The sequence below is a fragment of the Oreochromis aureus genome, linkage group 13, assembly GCF_013358895.1.
Source record: "Oreochromis aureus strain Israel breed Guangdong linkage group 13, ZZ_aureus, whole genome shotgun sequence".
Classification (NCBI taxonomy): Eukaryota; Metazoa; Chordata; class Actinopteri; order Cichliformes; family Cichlidae; genus Oreochromis; species Oreochromis aureus.
Genome location: NC_052954.1, coordinates 11,013,205 through 11,032,315, shown reverse-complemented (window position 1 = coordinate 11,032,315; position 19,111 = coordinate 11,013,205). Strand labels below are relative to the sequence as shown.

General features: G+C 42.0%; 2 protein-coding genes across 4 annotated transcripts in view; one reads left to right on the top strand and one right to left on the bottom strand.

Moving 5' to 3' along the window:
* Nucleotides 1-14,681, top strand: part of zmp:0000000755 (phosphofurin acidic cluster sorting protein 2) — a 46,399-nt gene extending 31,718 nt beyond the window's left edge. For 2 of the 3 annotated variants that reach the window (XM_031737552.2, XM_031737555.2), the window contains 16 exons: nucleotides 80-231; nucleotides 1,278-1,371; nucleotides 2,276-2,359; nucleotides 3,938-4,104; nucleotides 4,251-4,383; nucleotides 4,509-4,613; nucleotides 4,882-4,988; nucleotides 6,093-6,247; nucleotides 6,332-6,442; nucleotides 7,639-7,741; nucleotides 9,996-10,038; nucleotides 10,143-10,185; nucleotides 10,379-10,517; nucleotides 10,655-10,878; nucleotides 11,616-11,729; nucleotides 11,848-14,681. In XM_031737552.2, coding sequence (XP_031593412.1) covers nucleotides 80-231; nucleotides 1,278-1,371; nucleotides 2,276-2,359; nucleotides 3,938-4,104; nucleotides 4,251-4,383; nucleotides 4,509-4,613; nucleotides 4,882-4,988; nucleotides 6,093-6,247; nucleotides 6,332-6,442; nucleotides 7,639-7,741; nucleotides 9,996-10,038; nucleotides 10,143-10,185; nucleotides 10,379-10,517; nucleotides 10,655-10,878; nucleotides 11,616-11,729; nucleotides 11,848-11,963 — 1,890 coding nt within the window. In that variant the 3' untranslated portion in view covers nucleotides 11,964-14,681. The remainder of the gene's footprint in view (nucleotides 1-79; nucleotides 232-1,277; nucleotides 1,372-2,275; nucleotides 2,360-3,937; nucleotides 4,105-4,250; nucleotides 4,384-4,508; nucleotides 4,614-4,881; nucleotides 4,989-6,092; nucleotides 6,248-6,331; nucleotides 6,443-7,638; nucleotides 7,742-9,995; nucleotides 10,039-10,142; nucleotides 10,186-10,378; nucleotides 10,518-10,654; nucleotides 10,879-11,615; nucleotides 11,730-11,847) is intronic. The other variant, XM_031737554.2, reaches the window with a different exon arrangement.
* Nucleotides 14,650-17,351, bottom strand: mrpl2 (mitochondrial ribosomal protein L2). The gene is made up of 8 exons (XM_031737557.2): nucleotides 17,218-17,351; nucleotides 16,795-16,885; nucleotides 16,529-16,700; nucleotides 15,645-15,786; nucleotides 15,450-15,565; nucleotides 15,258-15,368; nucleotides 15,084-15,157; nucleotides 14,650-15,001 (listed from the first exon to the last, which is right to left on the bottom strand). The coding sequence occupies exons 2-8, from the start codon at nucleotides 16,864-16,866 to the stop codon at nucleotides 14,792-14,794; spliced, it is 897 nt and encodes a 298-aa protein (XP_031593417.1). The 5' UTR covers nucleotides 16,867-16,885; nucleotides 17,218-17,351; the 3' UTR covers nucleotides 14,650-14,791.
* Between the last annotated feature and the right edge of the window lie 1,760 nt (nucleotides 17,352-19,111).

Sequence of the window (19,111 nt, the reverse complement as noted above, 5' to 3'; positions counted from 1 at the left end):
CTGCCCTTATTTAATCCATGGCCATAATTACAAATCCCTGATTACAGGATACTGATGATGTGTGTATCCTGTGTGGCAGGTCCTGGACTCTGACCCAGTAGACCAGACACAGGAGGTTGAGGAGGATCTGGACTTACTCTATGACAGTCTAGAGGTGTATAACCAGAGTGACAGTGGGCCAGAGATGGAGGACAATGAGAGTGTCCTGAGCACTCCTAAGCCCAAACTCAAGTATGTCTGTCTTTCATATTTTTTTCCATATAAAATGTTTATATATGTAATTTGATCTTGAACTTATTCTTCACCTTTAGCAGCAGTAACCACAACAGATACTTCGTGTCTGTAGGTCAGACCAGCACAGCATTTTAATCATTCTTCTTCTGCAACCTGTTTTCAGTTCAGTAATATATTTTTAGGATGTCCAGTGTGAGTGACTCTCTCTACGTCATTCTACGTAGTAGTAGTTTCAGTAGCTCTGAATGGGTCACTCTAAAAATCAGATTTTGTTTGAAGCTGTTCTGTTGTAGATTTACTGCAGTGTTTAGGGTCATTGTCCTGCTGCAGTGTCCTTTCTGATGCCCCTTCATGGAGATCATCCCTATTTATGAACAGATATGTTCACCATCTCCAAGGATTTGGCTGAGAACATGAGAATACTGCTCGCTCATGTGGTACTGACCTGCCACATCCTAAGTCATATGCTGCTTTAGTATTTATGCTATATAAAATAAGCCTTTAAGCTACATCCAAGACCATAAACTCATGAGGGAAGTGTTTGAGTTCAGAAATAAAGTGAGAAGTAGCATTGTTTCCCATTTGACTTGTATGCAATTGGATGCCTTTGGGTAACCGGAGAAGTTGCCCTCTGCAGGCTGTAATGAAGAACAAAGGGGTGAGGCTTGAACTGTGAACTGGAGGCTACATCAATTTTTTTATATATATAGTCGATGTTTACAGGGACTGTTTGACATCAACAGATTATTCTTGTGAATTGCCAATTTATATGTTATTGATTTATAAATATGCTTTGGGCTTTCGGACTATTGACTGCATGTAGCTTTGAAGGGCCATAGTTTTCTAAACTATACTGTAATTGTTTGACACGTGTAGTATGGACGAGCGATATGAATTTTGTTTTATTAGTTCAAAAATGTTTTTTTTCTTACTTTGATGCCCATTTTACTACATCTTAAAACAAGCGTTTCGATCATTCCAAAGGCTTCCCCCACTTAAACTGTTTGTTCTTCTCTAATTCAAATGTTTGTTCTTGCTTCTAGGCCGTTTTTTGAAGGGATGTCTCACTCCAGCTCGCAGACAGAAATTGGAAGCATCCACAGCCAAAAAAGTCAGCAGAGAGAGATGTCATGCCCTGTGAGTTGATCAGCACGAACTCTATGAACAGACCCCTCTGATGCCTTTGAGTCGCACTGTTTATCTATAAAGTTCTGCCTCGCAGTTATTTTAGAGGTCCTTATAAACAGTGTTACATAAAAGACTTTCCCCTGTATTGCCCCAGTGTTTAAATTCCTGGCAGCCCTCTGTTCATATTGTGGTTCAGGGATTCCCAACGATACTAGAGAGGAGATATTCTTAGCATGTCCGCCATGTGGACCCTAGCAAAAAAGGACTGGGTCCTGAGTCCATACCCCATTTCACCTCTGTAGTCCTTCAGGATTTATAGGGTCTGACACAAAATGACCTTTTCACCACCATCACTGCACACAAATATGCTCCCATGCTCGGAGAGAAGATTGGATGGAGCAATCGTGAACTCCTACTCAGAAATTTATGGCCCATCTGAACAACAAGAGAGACATGTTGAGTGTGATGGCGAGAGAGCGAGAGCTGTTTATAAATATCAGGGAATCCATTTTAGCTTGTAATAAAATGGCCCAGAGCAATTCAGGCTACTCAGTCAAACGTTCTAGTCGAACTTCATAAACATGTCTTGCTGCCAGAATGTAAACTCTTTAATCTAATATTTAAATAAATCACACTTTACAAGATCCGTTCAAACAAGACGAGAATTGAAAACAGGAATGTGCCTCTTGCACTTCTGGAGTTTATATATATTACACCGAGCAGTAGTGAAATGTACAGGCGCTATAGGTGAGATATTTATATATACTTACCCTGTGAAACGGGGCGGTTACAAATCTTGCAATTCATTAATTATGACAGGAGCACTTCCATTTGGAGCTTTTATTTTCACCAGAAAGGTGAGCTTCATGGTTAAAATGATCTAATGTGTTGGCATGTGTGTTTTACCCCCCAGAGTGGAGACTTTCTCACTGTGGACAGATGTAAAGTACAAGGGGGGCGATATCAGGATGACAGCGTCACAGACCCAACCCTTGGGGTATGTTTTTGCAACAGTCATACATTTTTTTTGTTTTGTTTTTTTTGTCTCCCTTCTTTCCTCCTTCTTTTTTTTTTTTTTTTTAACTTAATACCCTTGAGCATCCCTTTCTCACATTTTTCTTTTCCAACCCCCTACCCTCTCCACTTGAGTGCCCTTTTGCTCCCATGGGTCTTAGTTGTTTTCCGGGAAAAAGAAAAGAGGGGCGGGAGCGTGCAAGGGCAGGCAAACTAAACAGCATAGTCATCCATTATGGATCAGCAGAGCAGGCAAGGCAGCTTCATGCTGGATAAATCTTGACTGATGAGGATGGAAAGAGGGGTGTTTGTGTTTGTTTTTGTTCTTGTGCTGTCGGGTCGGTCTAACCTTGTTCACCGAGCTCCAGCTCCCCCTCTGAGCCACTCAGCACACCAATCCACTGAGTGAGTTCAAACTGAATATCTAAGCTGCAGGAGCAGTGTTTCCCCAGCCACCTGCTAAGAGACCATGACTTTTTTATCTCGTATGTCATGGTCTGCTTACACCATTATCTCAAACCTCAAAAAAATGAGCTCAGTTATTCACCAGGCCAGTATCTTTCTACCTCCTCACCCTCCACCTCTGCTCTTTCAACTCTCGTCTTGGCAGCAGGAGGGCTTCACGCAAAACCACAGAAAGAGAAACTGATGCCGTTTGAATTGGAGATGCCATGCAATACCTGCGAGTGGTTAAAAAAGAAAAATTATAAATCGGAAATATTCATTTTTAAAGGTCTTGATCTTTTAATGTGCATATGGAAGTGTGTATGCAGGAATGAGTGTAAGACCGTATGTTTGACTGTATGTTGGACAGTTTGACACTCATCTTTAATGTGTGGTTTTATCCAAACTTTGAAGTACTTTCTAATTGTGTGTTTTACTATGCAGACACATAGAAAAGAGTTACTGTAGACACACAAATAAAACGTTAGGTGAAAATTTCAGTTGCCAGGAGACAGTTGCTGGGAAGCTCATTGGCCCATGGAGTGCATATGGAGCTTTTTTCTGACAGCAGCAGATTTGACATGAAACAGTTGATAAACAAAGCTTTAATTAGCAACACATGCTTACCTGCTCTCGTCACGTTGCAACGGCTGCTGGGAAAAAGCTCTGTTTCAACCAAATTGTAAAGTGACAAATGGCTAGACTCAGCCCTGCAGGTTGAAAGGTACTTTTGTATCTTTCTTCTTTTTCTTTTTTTGGTCTTGTTTTTCAGTCTTTTAAGTATTTTAACTGAGCTCTCTAACTTACAGAAGAGACAAATTAGCTGTTATTTTCCATAGGCCTGGGATCATGGAGCCCTGGTCAATAATTAATGCATGACTCCAGCTAATATTCTTTTTAATAGAAATGAACTGTCATAGTGTTTTATACAGTTTTGAAATGTTGAAAAAGACGTGACATTAAATACACCTGTGTTCACTTACACTTTATTTTTTGTTTTCCACTAATCTTGTGGTATGACTGAGTTGGATTTTCTCTCTCAAATTGATTGTCTTGAACATTTGCAAACCTGCAGTGCCTGTGTTGTTTGATAAACATTAGCGTTGTCCTCTTACAGCCCTCTTGGCTCATCTTTGCTCCCCCCCTTTTGGTTCAGGAGCCAGAGACTGACGACAGCGGGCCAGGGCCTGGGGAGGTGAGCAGCTGGGATGTTAACACTGAACGGGTGCCCTGCTCCGTTGGCAAGCTCTGCAAGACTGAGTCCCAAAACCACATGTCTCCCAGGTAAAATGCTGATGACTACATCTGGGAATAAGCATTCAGTAAAGATCTCATGTGTGTCTGCTTTAATTGTTAATTTGCTTTTCTTATAAACCTTTTCTTCCTGACTCTGTCATATATTTTGAGCTCTTCGCTTGTTGTCTCCTCAGTAAAGTGGAAAACAAGCTGCAGAGACGACCTCGCAGCACCTCCATGAAGGACAGGCAGAATTCCAAGGCCCAAAGCGACAGGACCAGCAGCATGGAGTCTGAGTGCTCCCCAGACTCAAGACTCATAGCGCAGGTAGACAACACATCCAGGATCGAGCATCAGCATCTGTTCTTTACACCTTTTTTTTTTTTCCAGTCAAGTAGAAATATGCTGACTTGTATCATTGTCATACTTTGCTGTCCTAATTTTTGTCAAAGGTTCCCAGGAAGTCTGTGTATGACCAACTAAACCAGATTCTCATCTCTGACGAACGCTTACCAGAGAGCATCATTCTCATCAACACTACAGAGTGGCAAGGACAGGTCTGTTTTTCTATAAGTAGCATTGAATCATGAATTCCTTTATCTTCATTTGTTCATACATGCGATAGAACCACATGGATCATACAGAACCGGGCTTATTTTTAGCCATGCTGCAGACATCACATTGTTGCAAAAAGACTAAAATACCAAAAAGAATGTGTGTGTGCTTCCTAGTAGCATTTTTTTTCTTTTTTTTCCAACCCGATCAACCCTGCCTCTGGTATATCCATTAACTCATCGTGTCCCTCTCATGTGTGTTTCTGTGCAGTATGTAGCCGAGTTGCTCCATGAACAGGGCCAGCCCATTGTGTCCACCTGCTCTGCTGCAGATGTTCAGGCTGCCTTCAACACCATCGTTACTCGCATCCAGAGATTGTGAGTCACATACATGCATACATACACACGCATTGGCTGAATGACACAGCCCATCAGATGGTGTGATTTTTATTGTTTGTTTATTTATTTTTATCTCATTATCTTGAACCAATCTTCACCGAACTATATGTGTTTGATGGCTACTCGCTAGATAATTCCAGGATGCTATTGCTCATGCTGCTAAAGCGCTCACTGTGCGTGAACCCATTCTATCAAAATACGGCCGTTTCCTCATGAAAAGCTTAAGTTCAGCTGCCTTCTCCGTTTCCTGGATCCATCTGCTCGGCTGTCATCTCCTCAGGATGTCATGTCAGTGGGAGACGAGGCTCTCTCGGTTTGCTGTACTGCTTCTGTCTAACATGTTTTTCTTCCTTATTCAGCTGAACTGCAACTTTTTAGCGCTTTAGACACCTGCTCCTCAGTCAACGCGTTTACTCCAGCTGGGGCAAGGTCACGCAGAGCCGCGCATGTCTGTGATGTTAACGTGCTTGCTCAGTGCTGTGCCACCGCTAGCAGAATGATTGTTTTCTGAGATGTTGTCACTTGGAGTAAACACAACTTTCTTGTCTTTTTAATACCAAATGTATCAACATTCTCTTCTGCTTTAATCTCTCTTGACATTACCTAGAAATTCTTTAAGATGATTCATTATATGTATGTCAGTACTTTTAGGGTTTGATTGCTGCTTTAGAAAGAGCTTTGTGAAACTTGAAATTATTTACGGGTTTAAGACCCTTGTGATGAATTTTTCCTGGCTAAACTGAATTTATTCTTCTTTCTTTTTTTTGTCGTTTAACTTAAAGATGGAATTGGTCTTTGGTTTATTATTGTAGGATTAGAATCTAAAAAATGTTGCGTCATTTGTTCTAGAAAGGCTTGTAGATACTCGCAAATACCTAATAAATTATAGCCTATGACGTATTTTGGCTTCCCAAAAAGGTAAGACCGGTTTTAAACCAGACGGATCTTATTGAGAAATAAATCTCTGCTTCAGAGTTCCGTCACTTCTCTCACACTCATGCTCTGACCCATATTTCTAAGAAGTTGGATCTTAGTCTTCCTCTTAATTACTCATCTGTTGTCTCCATTTTTTATCCCTTGCAGCTGTAACTGTAATGCACAGACACCACCGACGATGAAGGTGGCGGTGGCAGGCGACCAGAGTTACCTCAGCACCATCCTGAGGTTTTTTGTGGAGCAGCTAGCCAACAAGACACCCGACTGGCTGAGTTACATACGCTTCCTGGTGATCCCCATTGGTAATTCATTGATTTATACGAAATCCATGCAGACATACTCTGTACTTTTAGCGTTTGTTTTATATATAAATATCCTCTCCACAGGCTCTCATCCCCTGGCAAAGCACGTGGCTTCTTTTGACAGCCGGTTCAACAGCATCTTTATGGACACTGCGTGGAGGGAGCTGTTCTGCAGGACAGAACGGCCCGCCTCAGGTAAGACACACAGCTCTGGTGGTGCATTTCTTATGTGCAGCCAACTTGAAAGGGAAAGAAATTGGGCGGGAGCAGAGGTCAGGGGCTGATGAATTGGAGAAAGAGGTTTCTTCCAATTGCAAAAGACAGCTACATCCTGTTTGAGATCATGGCATTATTCCTTCTTCCTTTAAACTGCCTGCTGCTGATTAAAAAGACCGCCAGACTGTCAGAAGTCTTATTCTCATTTTTACCCCGAAGCTTCTAACACATTGTAATATTAAAAACAGAGGTTGTTGTTTTTGAAAAGGTACATCATCAGAACCTTTTTGGGTTTGTTTGTTTCAACTTTTTCTAACATCTCCAACGATTTTAGCTTTAAACCTCCCAGCTGTATGCCAGTTATAGCTAATTAGTCTGAAACAATAAAGTAGGAATATGTAGGATTAATCCAAGCAGCCAAATCGAAGACATTTGCGTGTTTGATGTTTATTTTAGGATTTTCTTGTTAACTTTAAGCCTTGAATATATTTTTTTTTACACTCTCACCATGTGAGAATGTTACATAAAATGGCTCACATAAATCCATGCTTAAGCCTCTATTCTAATCCAACTCCTCCATTATCACTTGTTCTGCCCAAACATGCCTGATAATCTTCACCCATCCTCACCTATTAATTCCCTCTCTTTAATCCCCAAAGGTGCAAGAGTCACAATGTTACACATGGTGTTGAATCATCTCAAAGCAGTTGGGTTGAACCAAAAAACAAAAAAAATCTAGAGCAGAGGTCTTTTATTCTTAACATAAGGTGTGATCCCGCCACTGAAGGCAGTTCGTAATAGGACTGACTTTGAGTGTTCTCAGTCGATTAAGTGCCGAGAAGCTACGGGTCAAAATGAATTGATTAAAACTCAAGTCTATATTTCAAGTTGCCAAAAAAAATTGCGTCCCAGGATACGAGTGACCCCCACATGCATTTTGTTTGACATATAATTTATCCCGTGTGTCACACGGTCGACTTCACCCACATTTTAATGACATTTTACACTCAGCAGCCCCCATCTCCTTAATTCAGTGGAATGTGAATGATGAATGCACAGTCCCCTAGCACACTGCTCTATGTGAAAATTACCATTTGCATCAAATGTCAGCTTGTTAGCAAGACATAAAACAGGAGAGGCTTATTGTTAACAATCTATCTCTTTGCTCCCTGAAGATAACATAGATGTAGCAGGACGAATCATTCAGTATCTGGCCGGTGCCAACGTGTCCCACCAGTTTCCCATCTCAGAAGCCATGCTCACCTACAAGCAGAAGAGGTAAAGTGACCGTGCTTAGTGAAGCCGAGGCTTATTCATCCAATGTTTTCTGTATGTGAGCATGCATTTGTGCTTTTTTTGTGCTCTAAGCAAGTCTGTGTTGCAGTTATTTGTAACTGGTAGTTCTGATGTTAATTTTCTTCTATGTTTCTAAAAAATGAATCATTGAACTAATGTTGCAATGACAGCCCATCATAAACTAGCACTTGTAGTAAATATCAGCTAAAACTGCATGAGGAACATAATTAGATGAATGCGCATGTAAGCATGCAGCTGCAAGAACATGCATTAAACACACAAAGCGAGCATCAGCGCAGTTTCCACACGAAACTCACTTCTGTTTATTTTGACTTGAATGAGAGCAGGACTTGTAGGTTTTGTATGATTTAATAAAAATTAAAAAAGTCCAGTCTAGGTGTCTCACAGTCACATCTGCAGACAGAGACAGTCCACTGCATTTCTCTGTGCATTTGCTTGTTTTCTTTCTGAGATTTGACCAAACCCCTCCCCTCTTTGTGAGAGTGGCTTCCTATTGGTCAGAAGGTACTAAATACAACACAGTTTTAACGCTGTTGCATTCCTTCTCCTCCCCTTTCCCCCCTTTTTGATTTGCATTCAAGGAAAAGAAGTTTGTATTTTGATTTTTACATCAGGTATCTAATTCAACTCGTGTTTTGTCCCCCCCCCCCCTTCCCTATTTTCCCTTCTCCGTTTGGCTTGAGCTCCTCTTGCTGTGTCTTAACATTTCCCTTTTCACTCTCGATACTCACTGTAACTTCACTTGGCACTCTGTCCCAGCGTGTGTCTTTGGTTTGCTATGACTTTGATTCTTACTTTGTCCTCTGTGTTGTTGCTGTGACGATTTGCCTAACAACCTTAAAATAAATATTCACAGCGTGGATGGTTTGCTGACTCACAACATCTAACAGTATATATGTAGATATGATGCCACACTTAAAACCACTCCTTGTTTTATTATAGATGCAACTCTTACTGCAGGACCAAAAGAACTCCATATCAGTCACATGATCAGCTCTTTTGTCACCTAAACACTGTTTCACAACATTTTCAGATTATCTTTTAAATCTTTAAAATGTACCAAAAATGATGATGATGCAAACAGAGATAACACATTATAAGTTAAATTACATTCCCATTCCAAAAACTAAAACTGGACTCTTAATAACACTGATAGTGTTCTGAATTGCATGAATGATAGTAACTACTGACAAATGCGTTTTGTGTGCACAACAAAGTAAAGCAAAGCCTGTATGCAAAAGCTTGACAGTTAAGATTAATATGTCATTTCCTTTACATAATTGTTATTTTTGGAAGTTTATTACAGCTCACAGTGCTGCTCAGATATCTGAATGTTGTGCTTACAGTCGAGTTGTTTTCTGTTGGGCAGATGTTTTTTAGAAATAATACATGGGTAAAGTCTTTATGAGATGATACACTTCATAAGTTTTAATGGTGCAAGTAGATTTAGCATGTCCATATTTTATAAGATGCTTTTTATTTGGATCTTGTGAATGACCTGACACACAGTAAAGAGCTGGTGCAGTTCAGTCCTGATGTAGTTGTGCGATAATGTTACTGGAATTCTGTGTAATGAAGCAAGGCATTAAAATTTCTGGGAAGTGTTGTCCTGCATATGCACATGGGAGTGGGTACCAGCAGTGCTTGTTTTGTTGTTTGATGTGGCAGCAACTATTTTTGTAAGCTCATTAAAGACTAAGGAAGAGTCAGTGATTTGTTGTGCCACTGTTGGACACTTGCAGAACTATGGTGCTAACTTTTTGCGCTCTGATCGTGGGCCTGAGCGTGCCTCCAACTTTACAGGATGTTGACTGTCATCCTGTTTTTTTGTTTGTTTGGATAGGCATGTAATGTTGGACATACAGCAGCCACACAGTTACTGGACAGATCCAAAACAGTCATGTATTTAAAAGCAGACACTTGTTGTTATTGTCCTGGTTGACAAGAGAGACCCCACCTCCCCGTCTTCTTCTGGTTGTAAGGAGCAGGTCCTCTCATTCATCTCATTGTATCGTGACTCCCCGAGATGATCCCATTCCACCCAAGCCAGTCATGTGCCATTTCCGCTGTGATGGGACATGGTGCAGGCCATGCCACAGCCATCTTCCCTCCAGGACCATTGAGTGTTCATGTGCACCTCTGGAGTGTTGAAAGTGTTTCAGACCCACCGCTGGTCAAACTCACAGATTCTTTTTGTTCTCGCTCTTTTTCACAGCCCTGATGAGGACTCCTGTCAGAAATTTGTGCCATTTATTGGGGTAAGAAACGCATTTGTTTACCATGCAAACGTGTCCTGCACTTTTTTAAAAATTCATTCTGTATTGAATCTTTTCTTTAACACTGGCTCTTATTTTTCTTGCAGGTAGTGAAAGTTGGGATTGTGGAACAAAGCCTCTCGACCTCAGGTAAGAAAAGCACATTTTTAAAGATGTGTTATCAGTTTAGTGTCATTGGGATTTTACTCACAGGATACTGACGAGGAAAATAAAGAGAGAAGCACTCTTTTCCTGCTTAATTCAGTTATAGGAAGAGTTGGCATAATCTGGAAAGCATTAAATATCTTTTCACTCACAATGATTTTTCCCCCCAAATCTGCAGTGGACTCAGATGATGCCATGGGAGGCAACACGAGCATCTTGTCCTCCCCGACGCCTCCATCGGCCGGTCCGTATGGAAAGGAGATCGGGGGCACGCCCCCACAGTCCCCCTCTGTGTCCACCACCCTGTCTGGAGCTGGGTATGAAAAGCCCACGTCTCTTATTAAAACAAATACTCATAATTGCCCACATAACTGTAGCTTTCAGGGTAAACAGATGTGGAAATGAACAAACCACAAACAAACCAAAGCAAGGCCTTGTTTGTTTCCCTTTGTAGCTCTCCATGTTCGGGCAGTGAGGTGATGGGGCTGCAAGTGGACTACTGGACATGGCAAGGCCCAGAGAAGAAGAAAGAGGGCGAGAAGAGAGACATAGGACTGAAGAACACCCTGAAGAGTAACTTCCGTTCACTACAAGTCAGCCGCCTTCCCTGCGGCGGAGAACTCACTCCTCCACCCAGCATGGCTATGACTGTTGTTACTAAGGAGAAGAACAAAAAAGGTACACTTGGAGGAGTAGCACATAGAAGTTACTAAAAAATCTTTTTCAAATTTGTATTTTTGGTTTCATTTGCTTATTTTTCTCCACTCTTTGAAATTTTAGTCTCCACTCTTGTAGTTACAATGAACAGTTAAAAAAAAATAAAGCAGGCAGAACCAGATAGATTACCTCATTTATTCCACATTTTCTATTTCTTTCTCCAAATTATAGCCTTGATTACTGAAAATACAATTATATTCAGTCAGAGTCACATGTGCTGTACACAAAAAGATTGCCGGTTCAAGGAGGAGGAGGCACAAATCGAGCCTCAGGGGGGTCACAAGCATAGATAAATGGGAGGGTTTTGTCAAGAAGGGCATCTGGACTGAAATCTATGCCAAGTGAAACATGTGGACACATCCACTGTGGCGAACTCTTGGGAAATAAGGGAGCAGCTGAACGTAGCTTTATTTGGGTGTGTTGTACCAGAAGGAGCTGATGTCAAATCAAGTTTGTGGTTTCCAGCAGAGATGTGAAGCAGGCTACAGAGGTCCAAATGTTGTAGTGTTCAGCACTCTCTGATGCTGATTCAGGCGACGTTGGTTGAGGCAGTTTATAAGGCTTCTCCCAGCAGGCTCTGTGCAAGTAATGCAGCAGCATCCTCCATGACCTGTGAAACCAAACTTTGTGGATTTCTCATTATTAAAGTATTTCTTTAACTCTTTTGTATATGACTTTGCTTCTTCCTCCCTTCCCAGTGATTTTTCTCAGCAAGAAGCCGAAGGAAAAAGAGCTGGACTCTAAGAGCCAAGTGATTGATGGTATCAGCAGGTTGATCTGCACAGCCAAGCACCAGCACACGATGCTGAGAGGTGAGACAGAGCCATAGCCCTGCCTCCACCTTGGAGCTCCACTGCCACCTTGTGTCCATAATACAGTGTAGCCATCATGTTTTTGTCGTGCATTTAGCTCTGTCTTTTCTGCCCTTAGTAACTATTGACGGAGTGGAGTGGAATGACGTCAAGTTTTTCCAGCTCGCTGCCCAGTGGCCAACGCATGTCAAGCACTTCCCGGTGGGAATCTTCGGTTACACAAAGCCCGTGTGACCCCGGCCACCACCAGAATCTCTCGGCTCTACCCGTCTCAGCGAGAGGCTGCAGAAAATCCGAAGAAAAGCCGACATCCTCCTCGTTCCCCCCGGCAGTAATAGTTTTCCTGTGGAAATCTTACTGACAAACTCACACGTTCAAGACAAAATTTCATGTTGTCTATTTGATGTTTTTGATGTTGTTGGGTGTTGCTGTTGTTTTCTTTTTTTTCTTTTCTTTTTTTACACACTACAAAACAGAACAAGTACTAATTTGTAATATTTGCGCTACAGCCTCGGAGGTATTTTGAGGTTTTTTGACAATTTGCCACATTTCGATAATGGCAGCTGTGTTTGCACTTTGTTTTTGTTAACATTTTATTATTTCTGTGAAATCCTACATTTATTGTTACTCTATAGACAATGGAGGAGTGTGATGGTGATGTGCAGTGGCGTGCGTGAGATTGTTGGAGACCGTGTTTGTGTTTCGTTGTTGAAAGTTGGAATATTGCTGTGAATCTAGATGGAATCCTTTTAACTCACTGCTCAGTTTTCTTACTCGTCCCTTTACTTTCTCAGAAAGGTAAAGCTTTTATAGGAAGGAACAGAACGTTCTTTGCCTCATTGCTTTGAAGCACACTGTATACCTAAAGCAGGTCAAAAAAAAGAAACCCAAGTCGAGCAATGTATTTGAAGGTAGCTATAATGAATGTAGCTATGACGCAGTTGTTACATGTAGGCAGAATATCAAATCAGTTCATTATTATTAATGCAGATGTTGTCCCTTTGCTGTTGGTGTACATGCAGACTGTACAGTAACTAGAAGCAGGGTAACTACTTATTTCCCCACAGCTGAAATGCCAAATTTAGTTGCGATTGCATGAGCTGTTGTGCTGTTTTTCATACTTTCCACCTTTTCGTAATTGGACCTTCCAGGAGGAATTTGAGCATTTCTGTGGTTAAACGTGGTCGCCCCTGTGTTCAGCTTTACCTGAGCGGACCTCTCACAGACCTGCAGTAACTTAGCAAAAACTAGACCGTGCAGTGATGTGCCAAAGTCGAGTCCTTTTATTTTTTTAACAGTCCAGTCGCAGGAGTATCTTGGCCAGGCCTAACTTCATAGTATTTCAAAGTGAAAACTCGAATTGTATATGTGATGTGTTTGTGGTCTCTGCGGAGATCAGTATTAAGATTTCTGAGATAAATTCACCAGTTAGCGCTCCACATTTAGCCAAATCTAAACAACATTTCTAAGCGATTACCATTGTGTCCTTTACTGCAGCTTCACTGTGGCTGGATGTGCACGTTACTGACAAGGTTCAGTATTGCATAAGGCTATGGAGGGAATATTACAAATGAATCCGTCTGACTCCGAGGAGGAAAAAAAAGGTTTTGACAACCAAGTACTGACTCGCTTTGGAAATATGACTACAAGTGTATGGAGTCTTGCCTGACGTCCAAGTCACTGCCCCCCCCGTGTGTCTGTGTAGGTGTGCTCTATGTTCGATGGTACTTCCTGAGTAGTGTTACGTGAAACCTTTGCAATAGGAAACCTTTGGACAAAGGGCCTTCTCTATGAGGTTGTTGCTTTTTATAAAGTGAAGACTTAACAAGCTTTGATAGGCTGGCTTTTTTTTTTTCTTTTTCTTAGTATTGTATATAAACATGTACAAGATATACTATTGTGAATCACAAACTCCCCTCCCTCTTCCACTAAATTGAAAGCACAAATAGTATACCTTTATTTCTTGACATAAATGCCAAATATATTTCCAGAACTCATAACTATGAAGTACAATGCAAACACTATTAGGTATGTTTTTTTTCCTCATATACATTTCCCTGATGCACTTTCATATGGGTTTATACACGTTGTAGCTCAAATTGGGACATACTTTGGTTCTCGAGGTAAAGTGTTAGGTGTTACTTTGAAATTTAAACCACTACCTGTAGTCAGGAGAAGGCTCTTGATTTCTTTCTGTTTTAACCATAGGGATGTGTTACATTGATGGCTTTAAGTGCCATGTTTGGTCTGAAAAACCCATCATGGCTCATTTGTTACGTAACCTTTTTGCCACTAAATGTTGAGGTCTGTTTTACAGCTTCCACCGCACGTGTCTGCCTGTGACTTGTACAGTCAAGTTATTCCGTCTCCTGCTTTTTGAAGAGTTCACTCTCTTTCAAGTCAGGAGCCCAAACTGAACCTTAAATATTTCAGCATTAAGTATTAACAACGGCAGAGTTATTTGAGGGGAATTTGTCATGCGGGTTAGCCTTTCATATACTAAATGACAAGTGTATTTCAATGTATGTAACCTCAAGACTTTTTTTTTTTTTTTTTTGCCCGAAATCCAGAGGTAGCATGGGGGCATTAAACAAGGCTGGATCAATGAGCAGGCATGCTCACTTTGCCACCGCGATTTAGCACCGCAAACGTAAAAGAACGCATCATCAGCGTTGATCCTTTTATTCCTGGTCTAACTAAAGTTACGTCATGCCATCTCATTGCTCCGGTTACTTGAAATGCCACCCAGTGTCTTTGCACAAACCCTATTTTAAATGACATGACAGTATTTTTAAATTTACCACTAAAAAAAATCTAAAAAAAAAAAAAAAAAAAATATGGGTTACTTCTGCATGTTTTACTATAGATGTAAATATGTTTTGGATTTTTATATTGTTTCTTTCCATGCTCTCACAAGCAGTTGTGTTTAATAAAAGTTTTTAATCTTCTGTACAAATGGCTCGTCTTTATTTAGATTCATTTCCCAGAACAATGTTAGATTTCATCCCGAGGGATCAAAGAAACAATCTACAATCCGCTAAACATGTCCAACATGTGCCGCGTTAGCTCGTTGAGACTGAGGGCAGGTTGACGTAGACCTTCATCGGAGGCAGCGGTTTAATCTTGCGCCCTGCCCAGCCTCCCTTCCTCTGCCACAAGCCGCTGGAAGGGCGGATGCCCAGCCAACGATTGCGCCCGGCTTTGCCGATGATCCGTTTATTGTGGTCGATGTTGGAGACACGTCCCACTGTGACAATGCAAGTCTCCAGCACCTGTGTGTTTACAAGACAGCATTTAGCAAAACTGAACGGGTTTTCAACATGACGGCTATAATCATATTCCAGATGACCTCACCTGAACCTGCTGCTTTGAAGGAAGCTGAACGATTGCTGTTCCATTTACTTTACGAAGCAAAACGCCGCTCGTGCCTGAAAACCAAATGAACCACAGCATTCACTTTAGTAGTTATTCTGAGCAACCTCGCCTTCCAGCAGCTTACATAATGAAGGATACAGTATAGTAGGTTACCTGCAGCCCGGATATACTCTGATCCCTTCCCAGGTCGTACCTCCAGGTTGTTCACCAGCGTCCCCACAGGAAGAGCCCCCAGCGGGTAAGCATCTCCCTCATTGGCCGAAACTGCAAAATTAAACAATTCTCATTAGATATACAGGTTACGAAGGCCGACGAACCTCCAACTGAGAAACCTGGATCCTGTACCTGCCATGCGTCCAATAACTCCAGATGTTTTAATGATGTCTCCAGCCTGCATGTTCTCTGTTGCAATGATCCATCTTTTTCGCTCACCTCCAGCTACCAGGGCGATATCGGCAGACCTGCACGCAGACAAACCCGGCTCAGTGTTTTCAGTACTTTCAGCATACGCATTAGACTCCGGGCAGTAAGTGATCTCACCTGCACGGGTCGTATCGCACTTCAACAACCTTCTCCTCAAAAGGCTGGCCCTCTTTGTTGGCTTCATACCGTAGACGATGGAAGTCTACCCACCGGTATCTTTGTTTGTGACCGCCGCCAATGCCGTGTGTACGTATTCTTCCTGTAGAAGGAAGTAGGGCGGCAAACGCATGAAACAAAGCCACAAGCCTTGAATTCTGAGGCTGAACAAGAGTTCAAACTTTTATCTTGAGCACAATTTCATACTTTACCTATACCACCATGCAGGTTTCTATTAAAAGGTGTTTTACAAAATGTAACAAAACCTTTCCTGAAATAATGCTAGCAGCCTATACGCTGGTACAAAAAAATAATAAAATCACTGTGTTTCCCTGTTAAAATTTAACATCTACTTGTTGAATCTAATCTGTTCTTTTGAAGGCAGGTCTCTTTGGTGCATTCACACTGCAGGCAAAAGTGACTCAAATCTGAATTTTGTTTTTTTGTTTTTTTTGCAGTGTGACCTCGGTCTGAATTCACGTGACTTTCACTCCACTCTGAGTGTGAACCCCCTGCATCCACCGATGTCTCTGTACAGAGGGAGCAGGCATTAATGGGCCATTTCACCATAAAAAGCTTTCTCTGTCCTCATTGATAAATTAGAAGATGCCACCATAAACTCTGACTTCAGTGGCATCTTTGTCATGTTTTAAACACAGTGGCTACACAGTGTAGTGCTTTACATATTCGCAAAACAAGGGAAAGATCCCTGGTTCATTATGGAGAGGAGAAACAAACCCCTACGTGGTTGTATCTCAAAAACCAAATGGAGGGGGAAATCAAACTTTTCCTCTTAACATCCTGTGAACACACTGCTATATTTTTTTTACCACTGCACTTTTTACCTGTGTGATCTCTGCCTCCTGTCTTTTTCATTCCGATAGGCCTGATGGTGTACTTCTCCCTCTGCTTCCATCTGATCCTGTTCTGCTCCAGAGAGGCTGTGGTGAGGAAGCCTCTCCACTGGATCACCGCACTACTGGGCACCTGAGCTCCCAGGTTACTCCGCGCAGCCGCCTGTCAGCACCAAAAAGAGCCGCTCAGATTGTTCCTGATGTCATGTTTACTGTCTAAATATGGTTTACAGGACCTGGCCAGGAGGCGTTTTTACCTGAGAGGAGAGCAATGCGGGCTGGGAGAGGGTCAGGGAACGCAGGGCTCGAGTTAGACATGACAGCGCCATCACAACAAGGACCTGCTGACTGATGAAGGGAGACACTGTGTTTAAAATCGAGCAAGCGCTACCATTTCTCCTGCTTTCAGTCCCGATTGTAGCTGACACAAACCAGTCACATAGTTCAAAACTATGACTTTTATCGGTAGAAGCATATGTGCCTCAGCACTGCTGTAACGTATCTTCAGTTACCAAATGACAACCAAACGTGAACCACCGCTAGCTTAGCGTCTATCTACAAAGACAGCTCCATAAGCTCAGTAACGTTTCTTTTCTGTTTTAATGAACCGATCTTATTTAACCCCTAGTCTGAGGTCAAGTGTGTGATATTACCGAATCTAACCGTAGCATTCAACTAACCTTTTATATTTTAACTTATTTCATCCCGAGCGTCTCTTCTGCGTCCTTCGCAGTCCTGCACGCGATGTCGCGCAGTGATGACGTAGCCCCCAACTCTCCTTCAAAGTCTTTTTAACAGGTAGTCGGAGGTCCCCTTTCTACCAATTGTTATTTTACAGTTACAGCGAATAAATATTTCTAAAAGTTAAAGCTGAACCTTTGTTGCATTTGTAGCTTCTCTTATTTAAAAGCTTATATTAAGGACAGCTAAATTAAAATTCGCCACTAGAGGGCAGGCTTGTCTTCATACAAATATCAAACCATATGACAAATATGCAAAGTTTTGTTTAATACATTTCTCTGTATCTGAAGAAAATGGAGTAGACATTCCTTGCCCTTAAGTTTATTTTTAAAGCACCTAATACGCAAAAATAAAAACAGAATGAAGTAAAAAAATATATATATATATTAAAGCAAGAATTAACAATACAAATAAGATTCTGAACAACAAAGAAGTGCAAACAATGTCAGCTGGCATTGGTGTCAGAAGCCTTACCTAACCAACTGGCCTCAGTCAGTCCCACTTGCCCCCCACCCTTCACCCTACTGCCTACTGTCACTATGCACCAGATCCCTGCAGGGCCGCGTTCTCAGCCCTGTACACCAACCCAACCAACCAACACCATCATCAAGTATGCCAATGACACCACCCTCTCTGATGGAGATGAGACAGCGCACAGGGCAGAGGTAGAGAACTTGCACCACTGGTGCTCAGAAAATAACCTAATGCTTAACATCCTTAAAACAAAAGAACTCATAATGGACTTCAGGAGGCACAGACAGGTCCACTCGCATTTGATTATAAATGGAGAATGGGTAGAATCTGTCTCCAGCTTCAGGTTTCTGGGCACCCACCTCTCCACCAATCTCAGCTGGACCCACAACACCAAAGCCCTGGTAAAGAAGAGCATTGGTGCTGCTGCTGGCCTTCCACTGGTCCTCAGTGGAGAGTGTGCTCTCCAATGCCTGGGTGTTTGGTACGCAGGGGCCCTAGTGAGAACAGGAAGGGTCATTAAAACCGCCCCAAAAAATCACCGGCTGCCCACTGCCACCCCTGGAGCCCATCACCAGATCCTCCTGTCTCAGAAAAACCAGGACCATCATAGGTGACCCCTTGCACCACGTACACTACCTGTTTGACCCACTGCCCTCTGGTCGACGCCTCAGGTCAGTCAGGTCCCACACCTCCAGACTCACTAACAGCTTCTTCCCCTGGGCCATTCAGTCTGTTAACGAGCGATATTCCCCACACCTCACCCCTGCCCACCCACCTCACCAATCTGAACCTTGGTCTGAGTAACCCTAATCACTCAGGCCACTCACGGACACACGGACTCTATTCAGGCCAAGTCTTTTTCTTTGCACTACCTCCAAGCACTTTGCAACTTTCCTCCAATGTGTGCCTTTCTATTGCTTGTATATATCCCTCTTGAATGTATATCTCCTGTATGCTACTTATTCTTGCTGTCTGCCAATTATATTTAATTCCAACATAGTTGGTGTGGAGCAACCACAATTTCGTTGTACATGTACAGGACTATTCTATTCTATTCTATTCTATTCTATTCTATTCTATTCTATTCTATTCTAAAAGCTTGGGAGAGGAACTGTTCATCCATTCTGACAACACACATATTTCACATATTTCATATTTCTATGTCAATATCCTTCATACTGTGATTGAAAGAGTCCTATTTGTCTGTCTGTGTGTCTTTTTCCTCAACAAATTCATATTTTCAGCTTCATCATCTCAACAAAAATATACTAGAAAATGTTTTCATACTATGCTACGGTTTAAATGCTCATATCCACCAGGTGGCGCTACATGCTCATTTGAATTCTGCTGTAGAGGCAT